General features: G+C 38.0%; 1 protein-coding gene and 1 pseudogene across 40 annotated transcripts in view; both read right to left on the reverse strand.

Annotated features, from left to right (window-relative positions):
* The window catches only part of CEP112 (centrosomal protein 112), a 598860-nt gene that overhangs the window by 396927 nt on the left and 176747 nt on the right, over positions 1–25186 (reverse strand). For all 40 annotated transcript variants that reach the window (XM_054456162.2, XM_063656440.1, XM_063656450.1 and 37 more), the window contains one exon: positions 8999–9078. In XM_054456162.2, the coding sequence (XP_054312137.1) occupies positions 8999–9078 (80 nt within the window). The remainder of the gene's footprint in view (positions 1–8998; positions 9079–25186) is intronic.
* LOC129016668 (nuclear transport factor 2-like) lies at positions 3850–4242 on the reverse strand (annotated as a pseudogene).

Genomic DNA, 25186 nt, shown 5'->3' on the forward strand with positions numbered 1-25186 from the left:
GCCTGAAGCCTCTTACATGGAGAATACTTTTTCTTTTCATTAAAAAATCCTGGATGGGCGCGGTGGCCCACAGCTGTAATCCCAGCACTTTGGGAGGCTGAGATGGATGGCTTGCCTGAGCTCAGGAGTTCACGACCAGTCTGGGCAACACAGTGAAACCCCGTCTCTACTAAAATACAAAATAAATTAGGCGGGCGTGGTGGTGTGCACCTGTAGTCCCAGCTACTCGGGAGGCTGAGGAAGAATTGCTTGAACCTGGGAGGCAAAGGTTGCAGTGAGCCGAGATTATGCCATTGCACTCCAGCCTGGGCAACAGAGTGAGACTCCGTCTAAAATAATAATAATAATCCTAATCGTACACTTATTAAAAAGCTCTTTCCTATTCTATAATCCATAAGCCTCCTAATAGCATCTCTTAATGGCTGTGGTAGGGTGTCCTTTCATTCTAGGCGAGAAAAACTCTCACCTGTTTAAAAAAAAGTGTGTCATCCCTGACAACTCTCCATTTATTATATGAAATACACAGAAGGCTGCTGAGTCAAAAACTCAAAATAGACTTTTAGCTATTTCCAGAAACCTGGTTTACACTCTGCTCCACCCCTTACTGGCTTAAGTGATTTGGGACAAATTGAAAGCATCTCAGGACTTTGAGGAATCATCAGACACATTTAATTAAAAGTATATGCAAAACATAAATAAATTTTTTAAAACCTCATATGCTTCCCAACTAGGGTGAGCATACAATATTTAACTACTATTAACGTTTTATTATAATTCTTCCTTCTAAAACTTTATTGGTTTATTTTGTCTTTATTATTGTCATAAGCTATAAAACATACATATATATATATGTATGTTTTTATATAATGGCCAAATCCCTTTCAATGCATTTATACACATACCCTAAACAACCCCCCCCCACACACACACACACACAATCTTTTTTCTAAATTCACCCTTGTATCAAAGTTAAAATATTGGAAAGCAAAGTAACTAGGAAGCAACATATTAAGGCTACCTTAGCTTAGGTCTCTACAATATGCCAAAGCACATCTTAATATAATAACTCAGCTTTTACTGAAAGTCAAAATAAGAAATAGTCTGTATTTTCTGCAAAATGACTATTGAAGACCTTGTCAGAAAAAAACAACCATTATTTTATTTTAAAATTTGGTGCCATGAGGGACCCTTTTGGGGTGATAGAAATGTTCTAAAATTGGGCTGGGGGTGGTAGCTCACACCTGTAATCCTAGTATTTTGAGAGGCCTGAGATGGATGGATCACTTGAGCCCAGGAGTTTGAGACCAGCCTGGGCAAAATGGTGAAACCCTGTCTCTACCAAAAATACAAAAAATTAGCTGGGCATGGTGGCACATGCCTGTGGTCCCAGCTCCTCAGGAAGACCACTTGAGCTTGGGAGGTCAAGGTAGCAGTGAGCCGAGAGCAGCCCACTGCACTCCAGCCTGGGTGACAGAGTAAGGCCTCGTCTCAAAAAAAAAAAAAAAAAAAAAAAAGGAAATGTTATAAAATTGAGTTATGGTGATGGTTACAAAACACAAAACTCTGTGAATTTACTAAAAATCATATATTGTGCACTTAAAACAAGTTATTTTTATGGTGTGAGAATTGTACCTCAATAAAGCTATTTTCTTTAAAAAAAACTGATGTCAGGAAAAGATTACTTCTTCTGGAAAACCTGTTTATATGATTTTATAAGGCAATGAGAAACTCAGTAAACAGAGCTAATACACGTATATAATATAGTCCTTATAATAATAATATTAATAATACATATATATAACAGACACTATTCTAAATGCTTTATATTAACTCTTCTACGCCTCTCAATAATCTTAGAGGGAACATCTTATTATCTTATTATTATCCTCATGTTACAGATGTAAAGCCTGAATCACATGGAAATTAAGCATCATGCCTAAAGTCACACAGTTAGTAATTTAAGCTAGAAGTTGGACAGATGACAACCGGGTCCAGAGTCCATGCTCTCAACCCACACTAAATTCGAACTGTTCCCAAACCACCTAAAAGAGTTCAAGTCAAAGCAAATTTAGGATTTAAATACAGAAATACTTTTATATCTAGTACAATAATATCTACCATTCTCTACACGTTTGTTATATTTTAATTACATGTTATATGTGTTTATAAGTCATTTTAAGTCTGTTCTAGAAGTAAAGACAAATATTTTATTCATCATTGCTTATAGTACTTTCACTGTATCAGTGTTTTATAAATGCAGGAAATATTTACTTGCTGAAATGAACTCCAATAGAAATTACTAAATTCTTTTTTTTTTTTTTTTGAGACAGCGTCTCGCTCTTTCGCTCCAGCCTGGGCCGGAGTGCAGTGGCGCTACCTCAGCTCACTGCAAGCTCTGCCTCCCGGGTTCACGCCATTCTCCTGCCTCAGCCTCCCGAGTAGCTGGGACTATAGGCGCCCGCCACAGCGCCCGGCTAATTTTTTGTATTTTTAGTAGAGACGGGGTTTCACCATGTTAGCCAGGATGGTCTCGATCTCCTGACCTCGTGATCTGCCCGCCTCGGCCTCCCAAAGTGCTGGGATTACAGGCATGAGCCACCACGCCCGGCCAGAAATTAGTAAATTATTTTTCCTATATTTACTCATTATTTAAGTGATATAATCCTGAAAGCATTTTTTTTTTATTTAACTTTTAAGTCCGGGGTACATGTGCAGGTTTGTTGTATAGGTAAACTTGTGTCATGGGGTTTGTTGTACAGATTAGTTCATCACCCAGGTATTAAGCCTAGTACCTGTTAGTTATTTTTCCTGATCCTCTCCTTCCTCCCATCCTCCGTCCTGCCATAGGACCCAGTGTGTGTTGTTCCCTTCTACGTGTCCATGTGTTCTTATCATTTAGCTCCCACTTATGAGTGACAACATGCAGTATTTGGTTTTCTGTTCCTGCATGCGTTTGTTAAGGAAAATGGCCTCCAGCTCCAGTCATGTTTCTGCCAAGGACATGATCTCATTATTTTTTATGGCTGCATAGTATTCCATGGTGTATATATACCACATTTTCTTCATCTAATCTATCACTGATAGGCATTTAGGTTGATTCCATGTCTTTGCTATTGTTAATATTGCTGCAATAAACTTACATGTGCATGTGTCTTTATAATAGAACACGATTTTCTATTCCTTTGGGTATATACTCAGTAATAGGATTGCTGGGTCGAATGGTACTTCTGTTTTTAGGTCTTTGAGGAATTGCCACACTGTCTTCCAATGGCTCAACTAATTTACACTCCCACCAACAGTGTATAAGTGTTCCTTTTTCTCTGTAACCTCACTGGCATCTGTTATTTTTTGCCTTTTTAGTAATAATCATTTTGACTGATGTAAGATGGTATCTCATTGTGGTTTTGATTTGCATTTCTCTAATGATCAGTGATGTTGAGCTTTTTTGCTTTTTTGCTTTTTTTTTTAAAACTGTTAAGAAAATGTTTGTGGTTTTATTGTATCATGAGGCACTGAAACATCTGAACAAATCAATGTCTGGGTGGCGAGGCAGCTGCTTTCTCCTTCACTTCTTTGGATTACTAGAGCAACTTGTCAGTAGATTAAAAAAAAAAAAAAGGACAACCTTTTGCATTACTTAAGTCTTTCCAAGGCATGCGCTGGTACAACACAAACTTCTCCCGTAGATGCAACTAGTCTAGCGTCCAAACATCATGAATAGCACCTCAGTGGCAGCAGAGCACTGTGCCCACTCTCACCGTGGCACTGCTCATTTGTCCATGATATTTGGAGCATCTGGAGGAGCGGGAATAGTATTGGGAAGAGGAGGGAGGAGGAAACAGCGTGCCTGGCTGAGAGGAGGTCAGCCGAAGTTGTGCAGGGCAAGCCTGAACATGTCATTGGTGCAAACCCAAGCATCGCTGATGTTCTTTAATAGGAACATCTGGTGGAACCCCATGATGGGGTCTTCACGTCTTAAGCTGGTCCACAACCATGCTGATGATGCAGCTATCTGGCATGGGCTGATGGTCCTGCGCTGTGATGCTGTCCTGGATTTTCTGGAATGGAAGGCTAGACAACTTCTCTACAATGGCAGCTTTCCATGGAACTGTTGTCCTTCCCACATAAGGCATGACGCGTCAATGTAAATTGCGCCTAGTTGGTTCTATCATTATCAAATAACTGGTAGCAATGTTGAATGAAGCTGGATCCAGTCTGCTCCCAAATGGGCTTGTCTCCCATTCTGGAGCATTTACCTGGCCTCGGGGAGACCTGAGGGGCTGGCACGATGGTGGCAGCGGTGGCAGCAAACCAGTGTGGTCTGTGTGAGCTTTTTTTCATATGATGGTTGACCACATATATGTCTTCTTTTGAAAAGTCTATTCATGTCCTTTGCCCACTTTTTAATGGGTTTTCTTAATTGTAAATTTGTTTAAGTTCCTTATAGATGTTGGATATTAGACCTTTGTCAGATGCATAGTTTGCAAATATTTTCTCCCATTCTGTAGGTTGTGTTTCTTTTCATATTCTAGTGAACTACTACTGTACATATATTTAATACTAACTGAAAAATAGAAAGCTTGTCCATATTAGTGTCAGAGTTAAAAATATTTAGAATGTTTATGACAACGCAAAAAGAGTTTAAAATATCAGAATAAATATGTTAAGGCATTTTTGTATTTTATTGTAAAAACGGAGTTTGAAAAAGTTAATCAAAAAGATGGTTTTGGGAGTTTTAATTGAATACTTTAAAATAGACTATACACTGTCTCAAAATAATTATCTATTATGTTTACAGCACCAAAAACTTAAAAATTAAATTTGATAACACAAGAATATTGAAAAAGGAATAAACCAAACTTATACTATCCACATTTGTTGTTTATGAATTTTAACTCCTCCGAAAATACAATTATTTGGTTTTATACCATCATTTTCCTTTCATTAGAGTCTATTTAGTTCCCCATATGCTTTAATTACTTATCTTTGAAAAATGAAAAATGAACATGTACAACTCATACCATTAAAGTTTCAGATAACTTTCCATTTCTGGAGGTTATTAAAATTATTTTCTACATAAAAAACGAAATAGGAAGCAAAAGTATTTAATACATATGTAGAACAAAAATGGAAAAGAATAGTAAGGCAACAACATTAAACTAGTTTCATTTTTAGAAACAATAGCAACAGGCAAATTAGCTTTAAGGAGTTAGCATTTAAAGTGAAAAATGCTAACTACAATCCTCCTTCTTAAATAATGATAGGTTCTGAAATATCAAATTGAGCTCTAAACCAAAGATGAGTTGACAGTTTCAACTGCTTGGAGAGAGTATAAATATCAAGCACATCATCCTCTCATAGAAAAATTTCCAGCCTTTTTGTCTTTGATACAATTACTGTGTCAGAATAAAGCCACTCAACTTTTCCATCAACATCTCAAACACATTATATATCATCCCAATTCACAAGACTATCCCTACATGGTCACAAAATTCTATAATCTAAGAGAATCAAAGAACTTGACACTTAGAAGTCATCAGGAAAAAAGGAAAGATATTCTATGGAAGGAATATATCTGGTAATGTAACAAGGTGAAGAAATAGAGCTGGGAAATAGAAAAGAAAGAGACAAAACTAGTAGAGGTCAGCATCTCTAGAGAGACAGGAGAGGATGGGACCAAACTCCCAGGATAATTTATTCTCCACTTTTCCTTCACAACTCAGTTAAAGACTTTTCCCTCTCTAAGATGCCTCCCATTACCAGTCCATCTTATTGATTATTACCTTATTATGTTTTTAAAGTATTTTGCTTTATACAGCATGTATCATGTTTTTATATGTATATAAATTCATATTTATATATCCCGGTTTTCTCTGATAGCCTCTCTACTATATATTCAACATGCACAGAAGAAATAAACCTGTATTAAATGAATGAAAGAAAGAATAACTACATGGATGAATAACACTACATTCTAAAACTGAGATTTTCCATCTTTGTGTATTTTTAAAGAAAAAATTCTGTTAATAGTCAAGGCAAATTTCTACATCACAAAGCTGTCTTGTAGCAAAATGGAACTGTCTCTGGGCCAACAGATCTAATGCTATTCTTAGATTCAAAAGCAGTAGCAGTCACAATATTCTCCTTTGGGAAAACAGCCAACTTGTGCTGTTTACTTTGAAGTTAGACCTCACAATAATTTACTCTTTTACTTTCAGACTACATTATTATTACTATGCTGGGTACTGTACTGTTAAGATCATCCAGACATTTAGCCAAAATGAAGGTATTAACTATATGGAAGATGGATAAATAATCTACAGAAGAATTTTATTTAACATTCTAAAATATCTTCTTTTAACTCCAAGTAAAATTCAGTATTTTGGCAAAGACCTTTGAAGTACCTAAAGAGGGTTACTTGGCTCAGAAAATGACTATATTGTATATAGAAAACTGCAGAAACTTCAGGGCTCTTTGACTATCTACTAGCACCACTAAAAGATACTATATTGTTATATACATAAACTCCTACTATCACACTGAAACGATCTTTCTGAACTTTAATTGCTGTTATGGTCAACAAGTTAATACCTAGTTATTCTAAGCACTTCAAATGCCTAACCTGGATGGGAAAATCATTAAGAACATCATTACATCTTGAGCTGTATTCTAAACCTTTTATTTCCTTTAGTATGATATTACAATGTGTAAACATTGTAGGTACTAAACAAATATTTGTTGTCTTACTGCTATTTAAAGCAAAGGTCCCAAACCCCTGGGCACCACACAGGTCCATGGCCTGTTAGGAACCAGGCCACAGCAGGAGGTGAGCCCCGGGCGAGCCAGCATTGCCACCTGAGCTCCGCCTTCTGTCAGATTAGATTCTCACAGGAGCGTGAACCCTATTGTGAACTGTGCCAGCAAGAGATTTAGCTTGCACACTCCTTATGAGAATCTAATGCCTGATGATCTCAGGTGGAACAGTTTCATCCCAAAACCATTCCCCACCCACCCTATCCATGGAAAAATTGTCTTCCATGAAACCGGTCCCTGGTGCCAAAAAGTTTGAGGACTGCTGATTGAAAGAAATTACCCCTTCCTTAGACTTATAAAATATAAATCAATAAACCAATGAGGAAATGAAGAAAGGATAAAGAAATTTGAAAAGAACAAAGGCAAAGTAGAACAAGAGAGAAAAAGTATGGTAAATTTCATAAAGTTCATGGAGAAATCTTCATGAAGAAAGTAGTTAATTATTTTAAAAAGAAAAAATGAACTAATGAAGAATAGAGAGCATCCTATCCATTAAAAAAAGCAAGACTGGGTCGGGTGTGGTGGCTCACGCCTGTAATACCAGCACTTTGGGAGGCCGAGGCAGGCAGATCACGAGGTCAGGAGTTCAAGACCAGCCTGACCAACATAGTGAAACCCAGTCTCTACTAAAAAAAAATAAATACAAAAATTAGCCGGGTGTGGTGGTGCGTGCCTGTAATCCCAACTACTCAGGAGGCTGAGGCAGGAGAATCACTTGAACCCAAGAGGCGGAGGTTGCAGTGAGCTGAGATCGCACCACTGCACTCCAGCCTGGGTGACACAGTGAGACTCCATCTCAAAAAAAGAAAGCAAGGTTGCCCTAGTTTTGTTCAATATTTATTTGACTTAATATCTAATGAATATTATTGTTCTCTCCTGATTTCATCTAATTCATATTGACAAGGTAAACAAATCAGTGCCTCTGTAGATAAAAACATGCATGTCTTGTGATACCATAGTTTATAAATCACATTAAAATGTTCTATTCAGGCACTGAGCCAATATATTTTATTAACAAGCAAAGTGAGAGAGAAGGAATGGTTATGCAATCTTCCCAGGCGAATTCGATACTAAATGTGTTTGATCTTGGGTATTCTTTTTGGCCTTTCTGTAAGTCATTCTTATTTGGAGGTTTAGGGAAGCAAGTAAAATAAAATTACTGATTCTCTGGGAGTTAGCTAGGTATACTGAGCTCAAGAAAGCTTCTCCTCTTAAATCACTTTCTTGGGTCAGTCACCGTATTGACCTTCCTCCAACTAAACTCTTATCATTCTGTACCAAATTGCCAAATGTCTTGAATATCTCTCCAACTAGACTATATGGTTCTATGGGAATGTACTGAACACTGGCTGACACACGATGGGAACTCAATATTTATTGAGTTCAGACCTCACAATAATTTATGTTTTAAGTTATCTAAACGAATCAATGTGTTTTTTTGTTTGTTCTTTTTTTTAAATTTATTATTATTATACTTTAGGTTTTAGGGTACATGTGCGCAATGTGCAGGTTAGTTACATATGTATACATGTGCCATGCTGGTGCACTGCACCCACTAACTCGTCATCTAGCATTAGGTATATCTCCCAATGCCATCCCTCACCCCTCCCCCCACCCCACAACAGTCCCTTTTTCAGCTAACAACTGCAAGGTCAAACCTAGTAATAGGAGAGCCCAATCAATTTAGTAAATGAATGGAGAAGACGAATAAAATCTAATATTTTAATGTATGCCTAAGTACACTAAAATACTAAGTATATCATAAGGCAAACTCTTTCCTAAATAATGCCTGTATAGTAATTCATTTTCAAATATAACAACTGGAACATTTCATTTCCCAAACTGCTCAACAAAATCTACGGAGGAATTTCTAAATGTCCTAAGACCTAAATCTCATTTTTAAAAAAATCTGTTTTCGTTTAAGAGGGAGAGAGCATCTGAAACCACTAAGTTCTATTTTTTTACATTCCTATCACTTAAAAACAGCTGAACTGATTTTTCTTTAAAAAAAAATTACTGGCTAGTAATAAAATCCTGAAGATAGAGATTTGTGATGGAAAACTGATGCAAACGAATCCATAGCAAAGCTCTTATAAAAATATAGTGTTTAGGTCCCAGTTACTTAATTTGGCTCACAGTTTAATAAAGGGTAGTTTTAAATCAAATGCATTACAATTTTACTCACTTCAAAGCTTCCTCAAATTTATGAATTTTCTTTTGAGTATCTTCTTTTCCTTTATCAAGTTCACTCTGCAAGTCATGAGCCTGCCATGACAAGAACATGGAAAATTTATTGGAAGACAAGTAAAGTTTACTTCAAAGAGACATACAAACAATGAAACAGTGACCACAAATCCATTTTTAATATAAAATTAGATTTAGATATTTCAAGATAGAAACTTGGTCTACCATAGAATGATTTCAATACTATACTCAAATACCTATTTTCTGTTCAAAGTGAATTTCTTGAGTCTACCTGCAGGTGAATTCTTTTAAAATAAATTCATAACTTAAAAGAAAATAAAAAAAGGAATACTTTAGATTTTTTAAATTATATTTTAATCAAAGAAAAGGAACCTTAAAAGATTCAAGAGAATACAATAAATAATGTGTCTATATTCCCTGAACACGTAATGGTTATGATGAAATGGTCTTCTCTTCCACTGCTGGGAATAATTTGTATAACCATTTACTGAGTTTGGAAGAAAACTGCCACCCCTTCCCCCTCCCCCCACCATGCCTACCTCTTTCCTAAATGTGGATCATTTGAGTAAATGAGATGGCAGCATCAATAACAAGGGCTAAATGAAAATTTGTCTTCGGCCGGGCATGATGGCTCACGTCTATAATCCCAGCATTTTGGGAAGCCGAGGCAGGCAGATCACAAGGTCAGGAGTTTGAGACCAGCCTGACAACCATGATGAAACCCTGTCTATACTAAAAATACAAAAATTAGCCGGGCATGGTGGCATGCACCTGTAATCCCAGCTACTCAGGAGGCTGAGGCAGGAGAATCACTTGAACCCAGGAGGTGGAGGTTGCAGTGAGCCAAGATCGCACCCCTGCACTCCAGCCTGGGTGACAGAGTGAGACTCCATCTCAAAAAAAAAAAAAATTGTCTTCACAAAAAGCTCTTCATATGCATATGCAGATAAACATACCCAATGTGGACATTTTACAGATCTTAAAATGTAAAAGGGAAACTTTGGTACAGCTGGATGAAAAGGAAGGAATGAAACAGCAGCCATGGCTCCACATACATGGCAACTGAGGATGCAGAGCCCAGCTGGGAGGTGGGAAAGCTCAAGTTACTTGGTGGGGTGGGAATACCTGCTACAGATCTGCTGGTAAGCAAGGTAAGGCTGAAAGTGAAATGGAGTGGCCAACAGGTTTAAGAGAGAAATGACAAGAACAACAACAAAACATAAATACACTATGACAAACCATATCAAACACTGAATCAGGGCTAGCCAAAAATACCTGTAGTTAGCTATTTATATCAGTTTAAATGGAGACCTATTTAACTCAAACCGTATCTTTAACCTCTTCTTTTTAAAATTCTTTTGGACTTCTGCTCTCAGTGTTTTAGTAAATAAATAAATTAATAAAATCAATGTTTGCTTATAAACTGAAAGAAAGTGAGGGTAGACAGGAAATTTTCCAAGATAATATCGAAAAGCTTCTATGGGCTTCTATGATGATAATCTCAAAAGTAAGAATACACTCAGAGGCAGAGAAGAAAAAGCAAGAGAATTAGGAACCTGTAGCCACCCTCCCCCATATTTTAAATGGTAAATTTAAAGTATCTCACAAAGACTATTTGTCTTATGAGAAAGAGAAAGAGCAACTTGCCTTGCAAATTTTTGCCACTACATTTATTTTATCTTACATGCAGGAAAAAGAAGTCTGCTATTCAAGTTTTTACCATGTTCAAGTGTTAAACTATTATTTTGGATCCCTAATATGTATTACAGTGTTTGGCACATAGTAAGTGTACTACACTAGAGTACAAACGTTGCTAAAGCAACAAAAGCACCATTTCAATGCAAATCTAGTCTTTTTAATGTAGAGAGTCAGAGACTAAAACCTCAAAATGAAATTCAGATATGACCTAATACAAAGATCCTGGAAACATGTTTTTATATCAGTAAAAAATAAAATTTAAGTGAAAAATCACCCACCAACTTAGGGAAAACACACAGAGAAAAGTCAATGTATTCAAGCGAAAGGGTGGGGGAAGGACAATTCGGAAGAAAGTTAAAGGGAGAAACTAGTATGTGAGATGTTATCTTACACTGGTGTTTACTTATACATATTCACCTTGCCTTTTGCTTTAATTCTTTTTTAGTCAGGTTCTCTCGCAAGTTGAATTTGGCCCAAATCATCCATTTTTTTTCTTAGATTTATTGCTAGCACTAAATACTATTTATGCCATTTTTTCCTGTTTCCTAATTTTTTATGTTACTTTTTATACATGGCATTTTTGTTACTGTCCTCAACTCCTCCATGTTCTGACAGATTGACACACAGAGACAGAAAATGACTTTTCCAGCTTCATTGCCATATAATTGGCAAATAAAATTATACATCTTTGAGGTATACAACATGGTGTTTTTAAAATTTATTTTAATTGAAAAATGACAAATCGTATATACATGATATGCATGAAGTTTTGATATATGTATACATTGTAGAAATATTAAATCAAGCTAAGTCACATATTCATTATATCATACGTATACTTATTTTTGTGATGAGAACATTTAAAGTTTGTTCTCTTAGCAATTTTCAAGTACACTACAGATTATTATTAATAATAATCACCATATTATATCTCCAGATACTTATTCCTCCTGTCTAAAACTTTTTTTTTTTTTTGAGACAGGGTCTCACTACCACCCAGGCTGGAGTACAGTGGCACAATGATAGCTCACTGTAACCTCAAACTCCTGAACTCAAGTGATCCTCCCATATCAGCCAACCAGGTAGCTAGGACTACAGGCATGCACCACCACACCTGGATCATATTTTTTTAGAGTCGGGGTCTCACTATGTTGCCCAGTCTGGTATAAAATGCCTGCCTTCAAGTGAACCTCCCTCAGCATCCAAAAGTGCTGGGATTATAGTCATGAGCCATTCTGACCAGCCTAAACTAAAACTTTGTACCCTTTAACCAGCATCTACCCATTCCCTGACATCCCTCCCCACCCAGCCCCTGGTAACCACCATTCTATTATCTGATTCTAGGAGTTTGATTGCTTTTTCAGATTCCATGTATAAGTGAGACAATGCAGTACTTGTCCTCCAGGACCTTCCATGTTATTGCAAATGACAGGATTTTCTTTTTTAAGGCTGCATAGTATTCCACTGTATATATATACCACAGTTTCTTCCATCCATAGATGAACACTTAGGTCAATCCCATTCATCCACAGATAAATATTTAGCTTGATTCCATATTTTGGCTCTTGTGAATAGTGCTGCAATGAACATAGGAGTGTAGATATCTCTTAAACATACTGATTTCATTTCCTTTGTATATAAACCCAGAAGTGGAAATTGCTGAATGATATGGTAGTGCTATTTTTAATTTTTTGAGACACTTCCATACTGTTTGCCATAATGACATTCCCACCAACAGAGTATAGAAGCTCTCTTTCTTCCACATCCTGGCCAACACTTGTTATCCCTTTGGGGTTTGTGTGTGTGTGTGTGTTAGCAAAAGCCATTCTAACAAGTGTGAGGTGATATTTCATTTTAGTTTTGATTTGCCGTTCCCTGATGATTAATGATGTCGAGTTTTTCATATACCTGTTATTTGTATATCTTCTTTGGAAAAGTGTCTATTCAAGTCCTTGGCCCATTTTTTTAAACATCAGGTTATTTGTGTTTTTACTATAAAGTTGTTTTAGTTCCTTATATATTTAGGATATTAGTCCCTTATCAGATAAATGGTTTGCAAATATTTTCTCCCATTCTGTAGTTTGCCTCTTCACTCTGTTGATTGTAAATCGTTGCCACTTTGTATATCCAGAATGGTATTTTCCAGGTAAACTTTCAGGATTTTTATAGTTTTCAGTTTTACATTTAAGTCTTTAATCCATATTGACTTCATGTTTGCTTATGGTGTAGGGAAGGGGTCCAGTTTCAATCTTCTGTATATGGCTAGCCAGTTATCCCAGCACCATTCATTGAATAGGGAGTCATTTCCCCATTGCTTGTTTGTGTTGACTTTGCTGAAGATCACACAGTTGAAGGTACGCAGCCTTATTTCTGGGTTTTCTATTCTGTTCCATTAATCTATGTGTCTGTTTTGTACCAGTACCATGCTGTTTTGGTTACAGTAGGCTTATAACATAGTTTGAAGTCGGGCAATGTGATGCCTCCAGCTTGTTATTTTTGCTTACAATTGTCTTGGCTATTCAATCTCTTTTTTGGTTCTATATGAATTGTAAAACAGTTTTTTCTAATTCTGTGAAGAATGTCATTGGTGATTTGATAGGAATAGTATTGAATTTGTAAATTGTTTGGGGCAGTATGGCCATTTTAACAATATTGATTCTTCCTATCCATGAGCATGAAATGTTTTTTGATTTATTTATGTCATCTCTGATTTCATTGAGCAATGTTTTTTATCCCATTGTAGAAATCTTGCCCCTCTCTGGTTAGGTGTATTCCTAGGTATTTTATTCTTTTTGTGGCTAATGTGAATGGAACTGCATTCTTGATTTGGTTCTCAGCTTGGATGTTGCTGGTGTGTAAGAATACTAGTGATTTTTGTACATTGATTTTGTATCCTGAAAAAATGTAGTTTTTTTTATCAGATGAAGCTGTTTATCAGATCAAGGAGTTTGGGGCAAAAACTATAGGGGTTTCTAGGCATAGAATCATATCATCTGCAAACAGGGATATTTGACTTCCTCTCTTCCTATTTGGATACCTTTTCTTTCTTTCTCCTGCCTGATTGCTCTGGCCAGGTTTTCCAGTAGTATGTTAAATAGGAGTGGTGAAAGAGGGCATCCTTGCCTTGCTGAGGTTTTCAAAGGTATGTCTCCAGCTTTTGCCCACTCAGTATTATGTTGGCTGTGGGTTTCTCATAGATGGCTCTTATTATTTTGAAGTATGTTCCTTTAATGCCTAGATTGTTGAGGGTTTTTAACATGAAGAGATGTTGGATTTTATCAAAAGCCTTTTCTGCAGCTATTGAGATGATCCTGTGGGTTTTGTCTTTAATTCTGTTTATGTGATGAATCACATTTATTGATTTGCATATGATGAGTCAACCTTCCATCCCAGGGATAAAGTATACTTGATTGTGGTGAATTAGCTTTTTGATGTGCTGCTGAATTTGGTTTCCTAGTATTTTGTTGAAGATTTTTATATCAATGTATTCAAGGATATTGGCCTGAAGCTTACTTTTTTTGTCATGTCCCTGCAAGGTTTTGGTATCAGTATGATGCTAACCTCACAGGATGACTTAAGGAGGAGTCCCTCCTCCTCAATTTTTTGGAATAGTTTCAGTAGGAATCGTAGCAGCTCTTCTTTACACATCTGCTAGAATTAGGCTGTGGATCCCTCTGGTCCTGGGGTTTTTTTGGTTGGTAGGCTTTTTATTACTGATTTAATTATGGAACTCTTTATTGGTCTGTTCAGAGATTCAGTTACTTCCTGGTTCAGTATTGGGAAGTATTCTTGTATAGTTTTTCACATCTCAATTTCCTTCAGTTCAGTTCTAATTTTGGTTATTTCTTATATTCTGCTAGCTTTGGAGTTGGTTTGCTTGTTTCTCTGGTTGCTCTAGTTGTACTATTAGGTGGTTAACTTGAGATCTTTCTAACTTTCTGATATGAGTGCTGAGCACTATGAACTTCACTCTTAACACTGCCTTTGCTATATCCCAGAGATTCTGGTACATTTTATCTTTAATCTCATTAAAGAATTTCTTGATTTCTGCCTAAATTGCATTATTTACCCAAAAGTCATTCAGGATCAGGTTGTTTAATTTCCATGTAATTATATGGTTTTGAGTGATTTTCTTAGTATTAATTTCTATTTTTAATGCACTGTGGTCCAAGAGTGTAGCTGGTATAATTTTGCTTTTTTTATTTGCAGAGGATTGTTTTGTGTCCAATTGTGTGCTTGGTTTTAAAGTATGTGCCATGTGCGGATGAGAAGAATATATATTCTGTTGTTTTGGGTGGAGTGTTATGTAGATGTCTATACATGCATTTGGTCAAACGTCAAATTTGAGTTCCGAATATCTTTGTTAGTTTTCTCCCTTGATGATCTGACATTTGACTAATACTGTCAGTGGGGTATTGAAGTCTCCCATCATTATTCTGTGGTTGTCTAAGTCTTTTCATAGGTCTCTAAGAACTTGCTTTATGAGTCTGGGTGCTCCTGTGTCGGGTGCATATATATTTAGGATAATTAGGTTTTCTTGTTAAATTGAGCAGTTTACCATTATTTAATGTCCTTCTTTGTCTTTTTTGATATTTGTTGATTTAAAGGCTGTTTTGTCTGAAATTAGAATAGCAACCCCTGCTTTTTTCTGTTTTCCATTTGCTTGGTATATTTCTCTCCATCTCTTTACTTTGAGCCTATGGGTGTCACTGCCTATGAGATGTGTCCCTCAAAGACAGCATACCATTGGGTCTTGCCTCTTTATCCAACTTGCCACTCTGTGCCTTTTAATTAGGGCATTTTGCCCATTTACATTCAAGGTTAGTATTGATATGTGCTTGTTTGATCCTGTCATCATGTTGTTAGCTGGTTATTATGCAGACTTGTTTGTGTGGTTGCTTTATTGTGTCATTGGCCTGTGTACTTAAGTGTGTTTTTGTAGTGGCTGTTAACAGTCTATCCTTCCCATGTTTAGGACTCTCTTCAGAACCTCTTATAAGGTAGGTCTGGTGGTAATTAAATCCCTCAGCATTTGCTTGTCTGAAAAGGATCTTATTTCTCCTTTGCTTATAAAGCTCAGTTTGGTGGGACATAAAACTCTTGGCTGAAAATTCTATTCCTTAAGAATGCTGACTATAGGCCCCCAATGTCTTCTGATTTGTACAGTTTCTTCTGAAAGGTCTGCTGTTACCCTGATGGGCTTCACTTTGTAGGTGACGTGCCCCTTCTCTCTAGCTGTCTTTAATATTTTTTCTTTTATTTCGACCTTGGAGAATCTGATAACTATGTGTCTTGGGGATGGTCTTCTTGTGTAGTACTTTGCAAAGGTTCTCTGAATTTCCTAAATGTAAATGTTAGTCTCTCTAGCAAGGTTGGGGAAATTTTTATGAATGATAACCTGAAGTATATTTTCCAAGCTACTTGCTTTCTTTCCCTTTCAGGGACACCAATAAGTCATAGATTTGGTCTCTTCACATAGTCCCATATTTCTCTGAAGTTGTTTTCATTTTACTTTTTTTTTCTTTATTTTTGTCTGATTGAGTTATTTCAGATAGCTGTTCTTCAAGTTCTGATATTCTTTCCTCAGCCTGGTTCATTCTACTGTTAACACTTGTGATTGTATTCTGAAATTCGTGAAGTGAGTTGTCCAGCTCTATCAGGAAAGTTTGGTTCTTTGTTAAAATGGCATTTTCATATTTCATATCCTATATTATTTTATTGTATTCCTTATAATCCTTGGATTGGGTTTCAACATTCCCCTGAATCTCAGTCATCTTCATTCCTATTCATAGTCTAAATTCTACTTCTGCCATTTCAGCCTGGTTAAGAACCATTGCTGGGGAACTAGTGTGGGTGTCTGTAGGTAAGAAGACACTCTGGCTTTTCGAGTTGCCAGAGTTCTTGCTCTAGTTCTTTCTCATCTGTGTGGGCTCATGTCCCTTCAACCTTTGAAGTTGCTGTCCTTTGGATGGTGGGGTTTTTGTTTTGTTTTGTTTTTTGCTTTTATCTCCATTGATGTCCTTGGGGGTTTGTGGCATAAGGTGGGTTCCATCGACTGACTTCATTTCTAGTAGACTTTGAGGAGCCAAGGCTCAGCTCAATATTCCCACACTGTATACTCTAACTGTAAGGGGCTGGTATCAGGTCACTGGCTTTGTTCTCTGGTCCCTCAAAGTTGGGAACCTGCTGTGTTCAATGGGCCAAAGTGTTTCTGGTCCAATGACCACAATACTCCAATGAGTGGTGCCAGCCAAAGCGCTTCATCAGGCAGTGGCAATGTGATTCATGCTTGTTTGCATGTGCCAGCAGCAGTGGTAGTACATCAGCGTTCACCCTTGCCAGCTGGGGTGGGACACTGGTAGACCAGCAACTGCCAGCCTCTGTATGTGCGTTCACAGTGGCAGCAGTGGCACCATGGAGGGAAGGGGTCACTGGTATCTGTGTGTGCATTCACACTGGTGGCAGTGTTGGCATAGCAGTGGGTTTCTGGCTGGGGTGGGGCTGGCAAACTCCTTGTGCATGTTCACATTGGTGGCAATGGTGGTGGGAGGCAGGGCCACTGGCCTCCCTGAGTACTTTCACACCAGAAATGGCAGCACTGCAACACAGCAGCACGTGGGGGACGGGTACACTCATGCTGGCAGCAATGGCGCAGTGGGATGCACGCACATCACCGCACCAGCATGGAAGGGCAAGGTTCACCCATGCACACATGTGCCAATATGGCAATAGGGGGATGGCCATGGGTGAGTGCTTGCTGGTAGAGCAGCATGGGGGAGGCTGCAGTAGAGGGAGAGTGTGAGTGGGCCGGTGCATGTCAGTGGGGGCCACTCTGCTGGAGCTCTCTGACAATCTGGCACAGTCTGCCAGCACAGGAGCTATGATGAGGGCCCTAGGGAGGCATCCTGGTTGAGCATCTGAGACTGCACTGTAAGCAGGCAAAGCCAGGCTATGGCCCCAGGAGAGGCCAGCAGATGGGAGAGTTCAGGTAAGACTGGCCCCATCTGCTCTGTTCAGGTTCAACAATTCTTTTAAGGCTAGAGTCTCCTAGAGGAACATGGCCAGCCTGAGGGAATAGGCATCCCCAGCCATGCTCCCCTGCACACATTCCCGCATCAAAACTCTCTGGGCTCTGTACAGGCTGGAGTCCTGCCCCAACCATCTCTCTAAGCAACTCTCCTTGCCAGCTCAAGTGTAGGGGTCATGGGGTCTTCTGCTGCCAGGATTCCAGAGGTCCAAAGCAAGAGCAGCTCGCTTCTTGCCTGCTCAACTCACCCATTCCCCAGGAGACATTAGGAGCCAGCAAGAAGACCCAGTGCGTGGCAGCCCCATGCAGGGTTCCCAGCTTCCTCCCCTTTCAGCCCAGTGTCTCTGTCCTCCCTCTGTCCATTCTCAATAACTTCCCTCTGAAGATTGACTTGGAATGCGCCAGTCTTCCCAATGTCCTAGCCCCTTGGTGGCAGATATTCTTTCTAGCTGCATCTGGTCAGCCATCATTTCTCACATTTATTGATTTACCTATCTTGAGCAATCCTTGCACCCCAACAATAAACCCACTTGGTCATGGTGCCTGATCACTTAATGTGCTGTTGAATTTGGTTTGCTAGTATTTTGTGAAGGACATTGTCTGTGGAAGCAGATTTTAATTACACTAATGATGCCATAAATATTTCACAATTATTTTTAACTTACATCCCTCTAATATTTAGCAAGTTAAAAATTAATACCTCTACCCTGTTAAAATAATAACTTGGCATACGTTTACTTCTCCCTCTCCTAGTCATTTTGGTTTTCTTTTATATAATCTTGAGATGCCGAGGCAGATAGAGGTTTTAAATTGTTTTAACTTTACATACCTTCTTTTTCAAGATTCTTTTCTGACATTTCCATTGTTTATATTGTGTACACAATAAATATTTAAATTCATCTCTATTTTAATTTTGGCATTCAACAGTACTTTTTCATTCTTGAGTATTTTTTTGTTTGATTTGATCTTTTGCTTATCCTTAGGCTGATTAAAGTCCATCATCCAGTAATTTTATTTTTCAAAAAGAATATCCTAGTGATATATCTTCTGAGGCTTTGCACATTCAAAAATGTCATTCTGTTGCCTTTACACACGAAGGAAATTGTAGGTATAAGATTCTTAGGTCACAACATTTTGGCCTAAAACACAGCATACGTTAAGTTTCTCTATTGTTTTATGACATTTAGATTTGCAAATAAGAAGACTAAAGTCATCTAAACTTTGCTTTCCCCTCCCCCTGGGGTCTGGACATTTATAAAAATCATTCTCTTTGTACTGTAATTCAAACATTTTTTAATCTTGTATTGATTTTTAGCCAATAAAGAGTGAAATCTTTAAAATTACATACACAGACCTTCTGAAAAGTTTTCTCATATCTTTAGTTATTTTTGTGTTACTATTCTGAGCCTTCCTTCAGAAATATCAGTTGTTATATACTGGTTTTCTATTTTCTGCCTTAATATCACCTTCCTCAAAATTTTTGATTCTTTGTCCCTTTCTTTTGCAGTCTGAAAGGTCATTATGCCTTGCCTTCATATTGCTGATTTTATTCTTTACAAAATCTGACCTAACCCAACCAGCTCCTATGTGATCTTAAGTCTGCTATTGTACTTTTGATTTCCTTACGATTTCCTTATGACAATTTTCACTTCTTCCCTTTCTTTCCTTATGGTATCTGTTCCTCCTTCATAGATATCGTATCTTCTTGTATGCTACTGGTGAATTTTTAAACATTTTCTTCTGGAGCAACACATTTTCAGGAGAAACTCCTTCCTCTGAATCTTCTGTGTAATGCTCTCATTCCTTTCCTCTACAATACTTTCCCACAGACTCCATTTTGGTTCTGTTCTCCTACTCATTCTTGAACACCGTACACCACTCAGATTTGGTGCTTCATATTCAGAACACCATTCAGTTTGCTGCTTGACAAAAACTATAGGGGCTGTAACTGTGCTTCTATTACGTGTCTCTAAGTGTGATCTCTCTTTCAGAGATACAGCTAAAACCAATTCCCAGGAGGGTTTGAACTAGGTTACACTGCTCTACTGAGGAGGCACGTTTCTCAAGCCACAGCCTGCTTCACTGGTACTCTAAAATGATATGTTACACGGCCTGCTTCACTGGTACTCTAAAATGATATGTTACACGGCCTGCTTCACTGGTACTCTAAAATGATATGTTACACAGCCTGCTTCACTGGTACTCTAAAATGATATGTTACATGGGAAACCAACAAGGAACTGCTATCAGAGTTGCTGACAAGTCAATAGGTATTTTGCAAATTGGCACTGTGCCTCCAATGTACCATGGACCAGTAGTTTCCCCTCTATTTACTGCTGATTTTTTTTTTCTGGGACTCAGAACTGCCACATAAAAGCACAGTTGAGATTTACCCCTTTCAATGGGAAGCTTCAAAAAATTAACAATTTTTGAGAAAAATCTATCTGTAAAATTACACGATGATTACGAGTCCAAGCTCATAATCAGATGGCACGGATTTGTGTCCCTGTCCTTCACAAACTACACAACATTCTGTGCCTCAGTTGGTTCCTCTGAAAAATTGGGATAACAATGAGTATATCAAAGAATTGTGATAAGTTAATAAATTACGTGATGTAAAGACCTTAGAACAATATTAGGAACATAATAAATGCTCAGTATATGTGAAATATTATTATTACTTTCTCAGATTGAATAACTCAAGGTTATTGTGAACACCCAAAATCCCAATGTGCCACAATACAGTAATTCCCTTAGTCTGTCTACCTTTTCAGAAAGTAGTACCTGAATTGCTAATTTTGTCTTTTTGTAACTGCTTTTTATCATTAATTATTGAATCTTCACCTCTAACAAGTTTTTAGCTGCCATTTCTTGACACTGGTCAGTGTGCTAGCACAAGCACCTTGATCTAATTTATTGCTTCTAAAATTATTAGAATGAAATTATCTTGGTGGGAAAATAAGGGACTCCCGTCTGAGGTAAACATCAATGTGTCAATGACCACACTTTTGAGCTGGGGGTTTCTTAAGGTAGAAGCTGTTTCTCATTTTTATATCCCTAGGACCCAGGATAATATCTAGCCCATACTCCAATAGTCAATAAGTATTGTTTTAAATTTGTTTTTTCTTAATTGAATATATCTGTATTGTTTAAGAGCCTTTTTGGATTGCATTTTTACTTTTTACCTATATTCCAGATAGTTGTGGGTGACATAAGTAAACACCAGAAAAGTGAGAGATCATTGCATACAGATCTTGGCAAAAGAGAACAGATCAATACTTTTGGCGGGTTAAAAAAAAAAAAAAAATCCTTGTTTGGGCCGGGCGCAGTCGCTCACGCCTACAATCCCAGCACTTTGGGAGGCTGAGGCGGGCAGATCACGAGGGCAGGAGATTGATACCATCCTGGCTAACATGGTGAAACCCCTGTCTCTACTAAAAATAGAAAAATTAGCCAGGCATGATGGCACATGCCTGTGATCCCAGCTACTTGAGAGGCTGAGGCAGGAGAATCGCTTGAACCCGAGAGGCAGAGATTGCAGTGAGCTGAGATTGTGCCACTGCACTTCAGCCTGGGCAACAGAGCAAGACTCCGTCTCAAAAAGAAAAAAAATCCTTGTTTGTGCATAAAAGAAAATTAAAGAACAAACAACCTAGAAAGAGATAATGCTATTTCCAACCCTTCCTTTTTAATGTACAAATGGTAGTAAGCAATAAATGATTTGCTTGTAATCCTTTCCCCACTTTAAATTGTTAATACCAGAAAAGTATTTAAAAGTGATAGGTAATGACAACACAAACCAGATAGTCAAGGATACATAATATATTCTCAAACATGAGAATTTGCTATAAATAATTGATTTAACTAGCCATAAGCACATTTATTGAATATTCACTGAATATATTTTCTTTTGCTCCCTTGCATCCCACGAATTTAGGTAATCACGAAAGGAATATTGTGTAAATAAGAAAGAGATTGTGCTATATTTCAGAAACTAGATATACTGTGGCAGACACCATAGCATAGTAAAGTGCACAGAGGAGGTACTGACCCAAACACTGACTAGCTGAATAACTCCACAATGCCTCTTAACTGCTATGACCTCTGCTTCCCAATATGAAAAATATGGGGGATTAGGCTGCATAACTTCTATAAATCTTTTCACTGCACAATTTCATGTTTTAAAACATCACTAAAGGCACACGTACTCTTAAAAATCATGTCAGTGGTAGTTCAAAAATACTATCCAATATGTTAAATATAAAGCTGTGACTATTTTAAACACGATTTTAAAAAGCGTGCATGATTGCTAGGCATTGGAATAACTATATTTTAAGGATTGTGAACTCCATTAGACTTCGTATCTCATTTGTTAAACAGTTCCATCAGAATGATTTTAAGTAGATATTTCAATTCAGTACATTTTATAACATAGGTGCTTCACATATGTCTGGCATGTTTCTCTAGGTAAACAGCACCATCTTTTACTCTCTGGAACTGTTTGGAAAACAAGCAATAGGTTATTTGTAGGGGGCAGGTGTTTCCTTGCTAGTCAAATCATTTAGTCTAACCATTTCCTGATTTAACAGATGAGGACAATTCATCAACAATGACATTTCGGTTTACTACTTATTATTTGTTTGATGTTCAAAGACCTTAAGAGCAGACAATAGCCACTAGAGATCAATAAAGACCATTACATAATATGTGTGTGCTTAAATTAGGGACAGCATCTGATGCTGTTTCTTCTACCTCAAAGACAAGTTAGAATCCTATGCTCCTGTCCTGCTGCTGTCTCACAGGCAGAAAATAATGTCATTCAGATGGCATTTCCTCCCCCTGAAGAGATATTTAGACCTAAGTTTTATACCAAAAGTTATTGAATGTGCATACCTGTAACACTAACAACAACAATAAAAAAGCCCTATACATCCCATTTAGCTCTACAGTTACATAGTCCAGAGCTACGGAAGATTTACGTCAGGTCTTCGAGCTATCAAAAAGGATATTCCCTGAGAGGGATATAAGACATTAAAACTTCAAGGCTTGAGATCACAGCAGGTTTAATAAAGAAAGAAAAACAGATGTCAATGTAAAAGGGGGAGATTATGAAATTAATTGTAAAATAAAAAGTGGCATGCTGAGCAACATTTTCTTCCAATGTAAATAATGTTAGGAACATACGCAATATGAACAATGATGGCTATTTTTCTTTTAAAGATTGTTATTATTTTAAACAAATCTTATTTACAGTGAAAACAACTAATATACATTAACAAGTAATGTTATTAAAAAGCTAGGCCAATTGATACTGCATGGAAAGGGAATCACTGTAGTTATGATACCTAATAAAAAGGATTTAGGTCTGCTCCTTGAAGTGAAATAGAAAAGGAATGGTCGGCAGGCTACTGGATACAGATGAACTGAGCTCCAATATTCCCTTTCTAGTGTACATTCACCAGGGAGGGAGACTGATAGCAGAAACCTTAGTTTACTTCGAGGCTAAATACCCAAGAAAAGATAATGGTAGAAGAAAGATTTCCTTTCTAGGTCTATCTCTATGTGTGTAACAGTCCTCAGCAGGATGCAATGAAGTTTGGGATAGGAATACCTTATTTTACAAATAGCCAGTGCATTCCTTTCTCCTCACTACAGCCCATCTGTCTCACAGGTACATACATACCAGGATATCAGGAAGAGGGCTTACCAGACTGCAACAGAGCAGGAAGCCAGGAAGCTCTTCCTTAATGGATGGACAGCCAGTGATCTTCCCAAAGAATGAACAGTGGACAAACAAGTACACCTAAAGGATGCTGATGCCTTATACAGGAAGCAAGGATTATGAAAAAGTATGTCCATTTCATATGAAATATACTTAACATTTTGTACTGAGCTGCATTAAAACTGCAACCATAAGGAAATTTATTATGATTTTAAAGAGCACACATGCAGGTCAATACATGTTGCTAGAAACACTTTTCCAAATGACAGAAACAGATTTCTTCCTATACACTAAGCTCATGAAGGGCAGAATCTATGCCTAATTCATCCTCAACCCCACCCCAGTACCTAATATAATACCTTCCCCAATATAACCACTTAATGGGTATCTGCTGAGTGACTATATGGATAAACAAGATGGTGGTATTACAAAGTGTTTTTTAACATTTTGTGATATAAACCATATTTAATTTTAACTTGTATGTATCCTAGTTTAAAGGTTAACTTTTTTCATTTTCTATTATTTTTGTATTTTACAAGTAGATTGATTTGATAAATGTTAAAACAGCAGATAGTGACAAAAGCAGCAACAAAACCTTTGCCATTTAACTACTCTTTTACTTTCTATATCTTATAGCAAAAAAAAATTTAGAAACTTAAGTTTCATAGTCAGAAATCTATAGAACTCTGTTTTTCCTGAGATGGTGGACCAAAGGCCTTACCAACATGCCTCATCTACTCAGAAGAATTTTGTCCAAGAAGGAAATGAAAAATCAACAGAAAGTGAAAGAAAATTTCAGATACTGGGGAAGAGAAGGTGAGCAGGGAGACAGTGGCTAGGTCTGGTTGAGAACTGAGTGAAGCTCCAATATAGGAGAGGGGAAGAGAATGTCCCGCTGCAATCTACCTGTCTACTGGGGAACTGTGCAACCTAGGCCATGGGGAACACCCTGTCCCTCCCAAGTCCCGGATATAACTAAGAGAGAGGCCAGGAGCGTGTGAAAAGGAATGATACCAGGAAGTACCCCAGGCATTGTCCCAGACCTGGGACCCAACAGGACAATGCCATTCTTGATGCTAACTCATATCAAGCTGGGCGGGTCCCTGAAACCTAGCAGTGGCGACAGCACCAGCATTAGTCTTGGGTCAGGATTTGGAGTGCTGGATCTGGAGCAGGGGAAGGGCCCCCACAGCCAGAACTCAGAGGTAAGTGTGGTATGCAATCCAGCTGTGGGTGCTAGAATTGGGATACCCCTCCTTCATAGACCGAAATAGGAGGAGAGTTGCTGAAGAGGCATGGTTTTGCCTGGGTAGCGGGTTTTGTGGCCACAGGCAGCTTTGAAAAATAAAGTAAAAAAACTGCACGTAACATTTCTGAGTGTTCCAACTGGCTCCCTTGATTGGAATAGGGGTGTGAGCCCCCTCAGGTCTGACGAGTGAGAGGTGGGTCCCCCTCCTGATTACCTGGAGTAGGCATGTGGGACACCCATCACTTCCCACGCAGAGAACTTGGTGCAGCAGTGGTTGCTCTGTTTCTTGCCTAGCCTTATCTCCAGCCACCTGCTGACTACCTCTAGACCCCTGTCAGGGCTGGTGCTTGTGCCCACTGTTGGGAGATGTGAATGTAGACTTGCCCAGTCCAGCTCTGCCCAGATTTGGCCTCCACTGAGACTGAGCACAGGACCCAGTCCACTGAATATTCCAAGGCCCAGCCATTGTCTG

The sequence above is a fragment of the Pongo pygmaeus genome, chromosome 19 (assembly GCF_028885625.2).
Source record: "Pongo pygmaeus isolate AG05252 chromosome 19, NHGRI_mPonPyg2-v2.0_pri, whole genome shotgun sequence".
Lineage (NCBI taxonomy): Eukaryota > Metazoa > Chordata > Mammalia > Primates > Hominidae > Pongo > Pongo pygmaeus.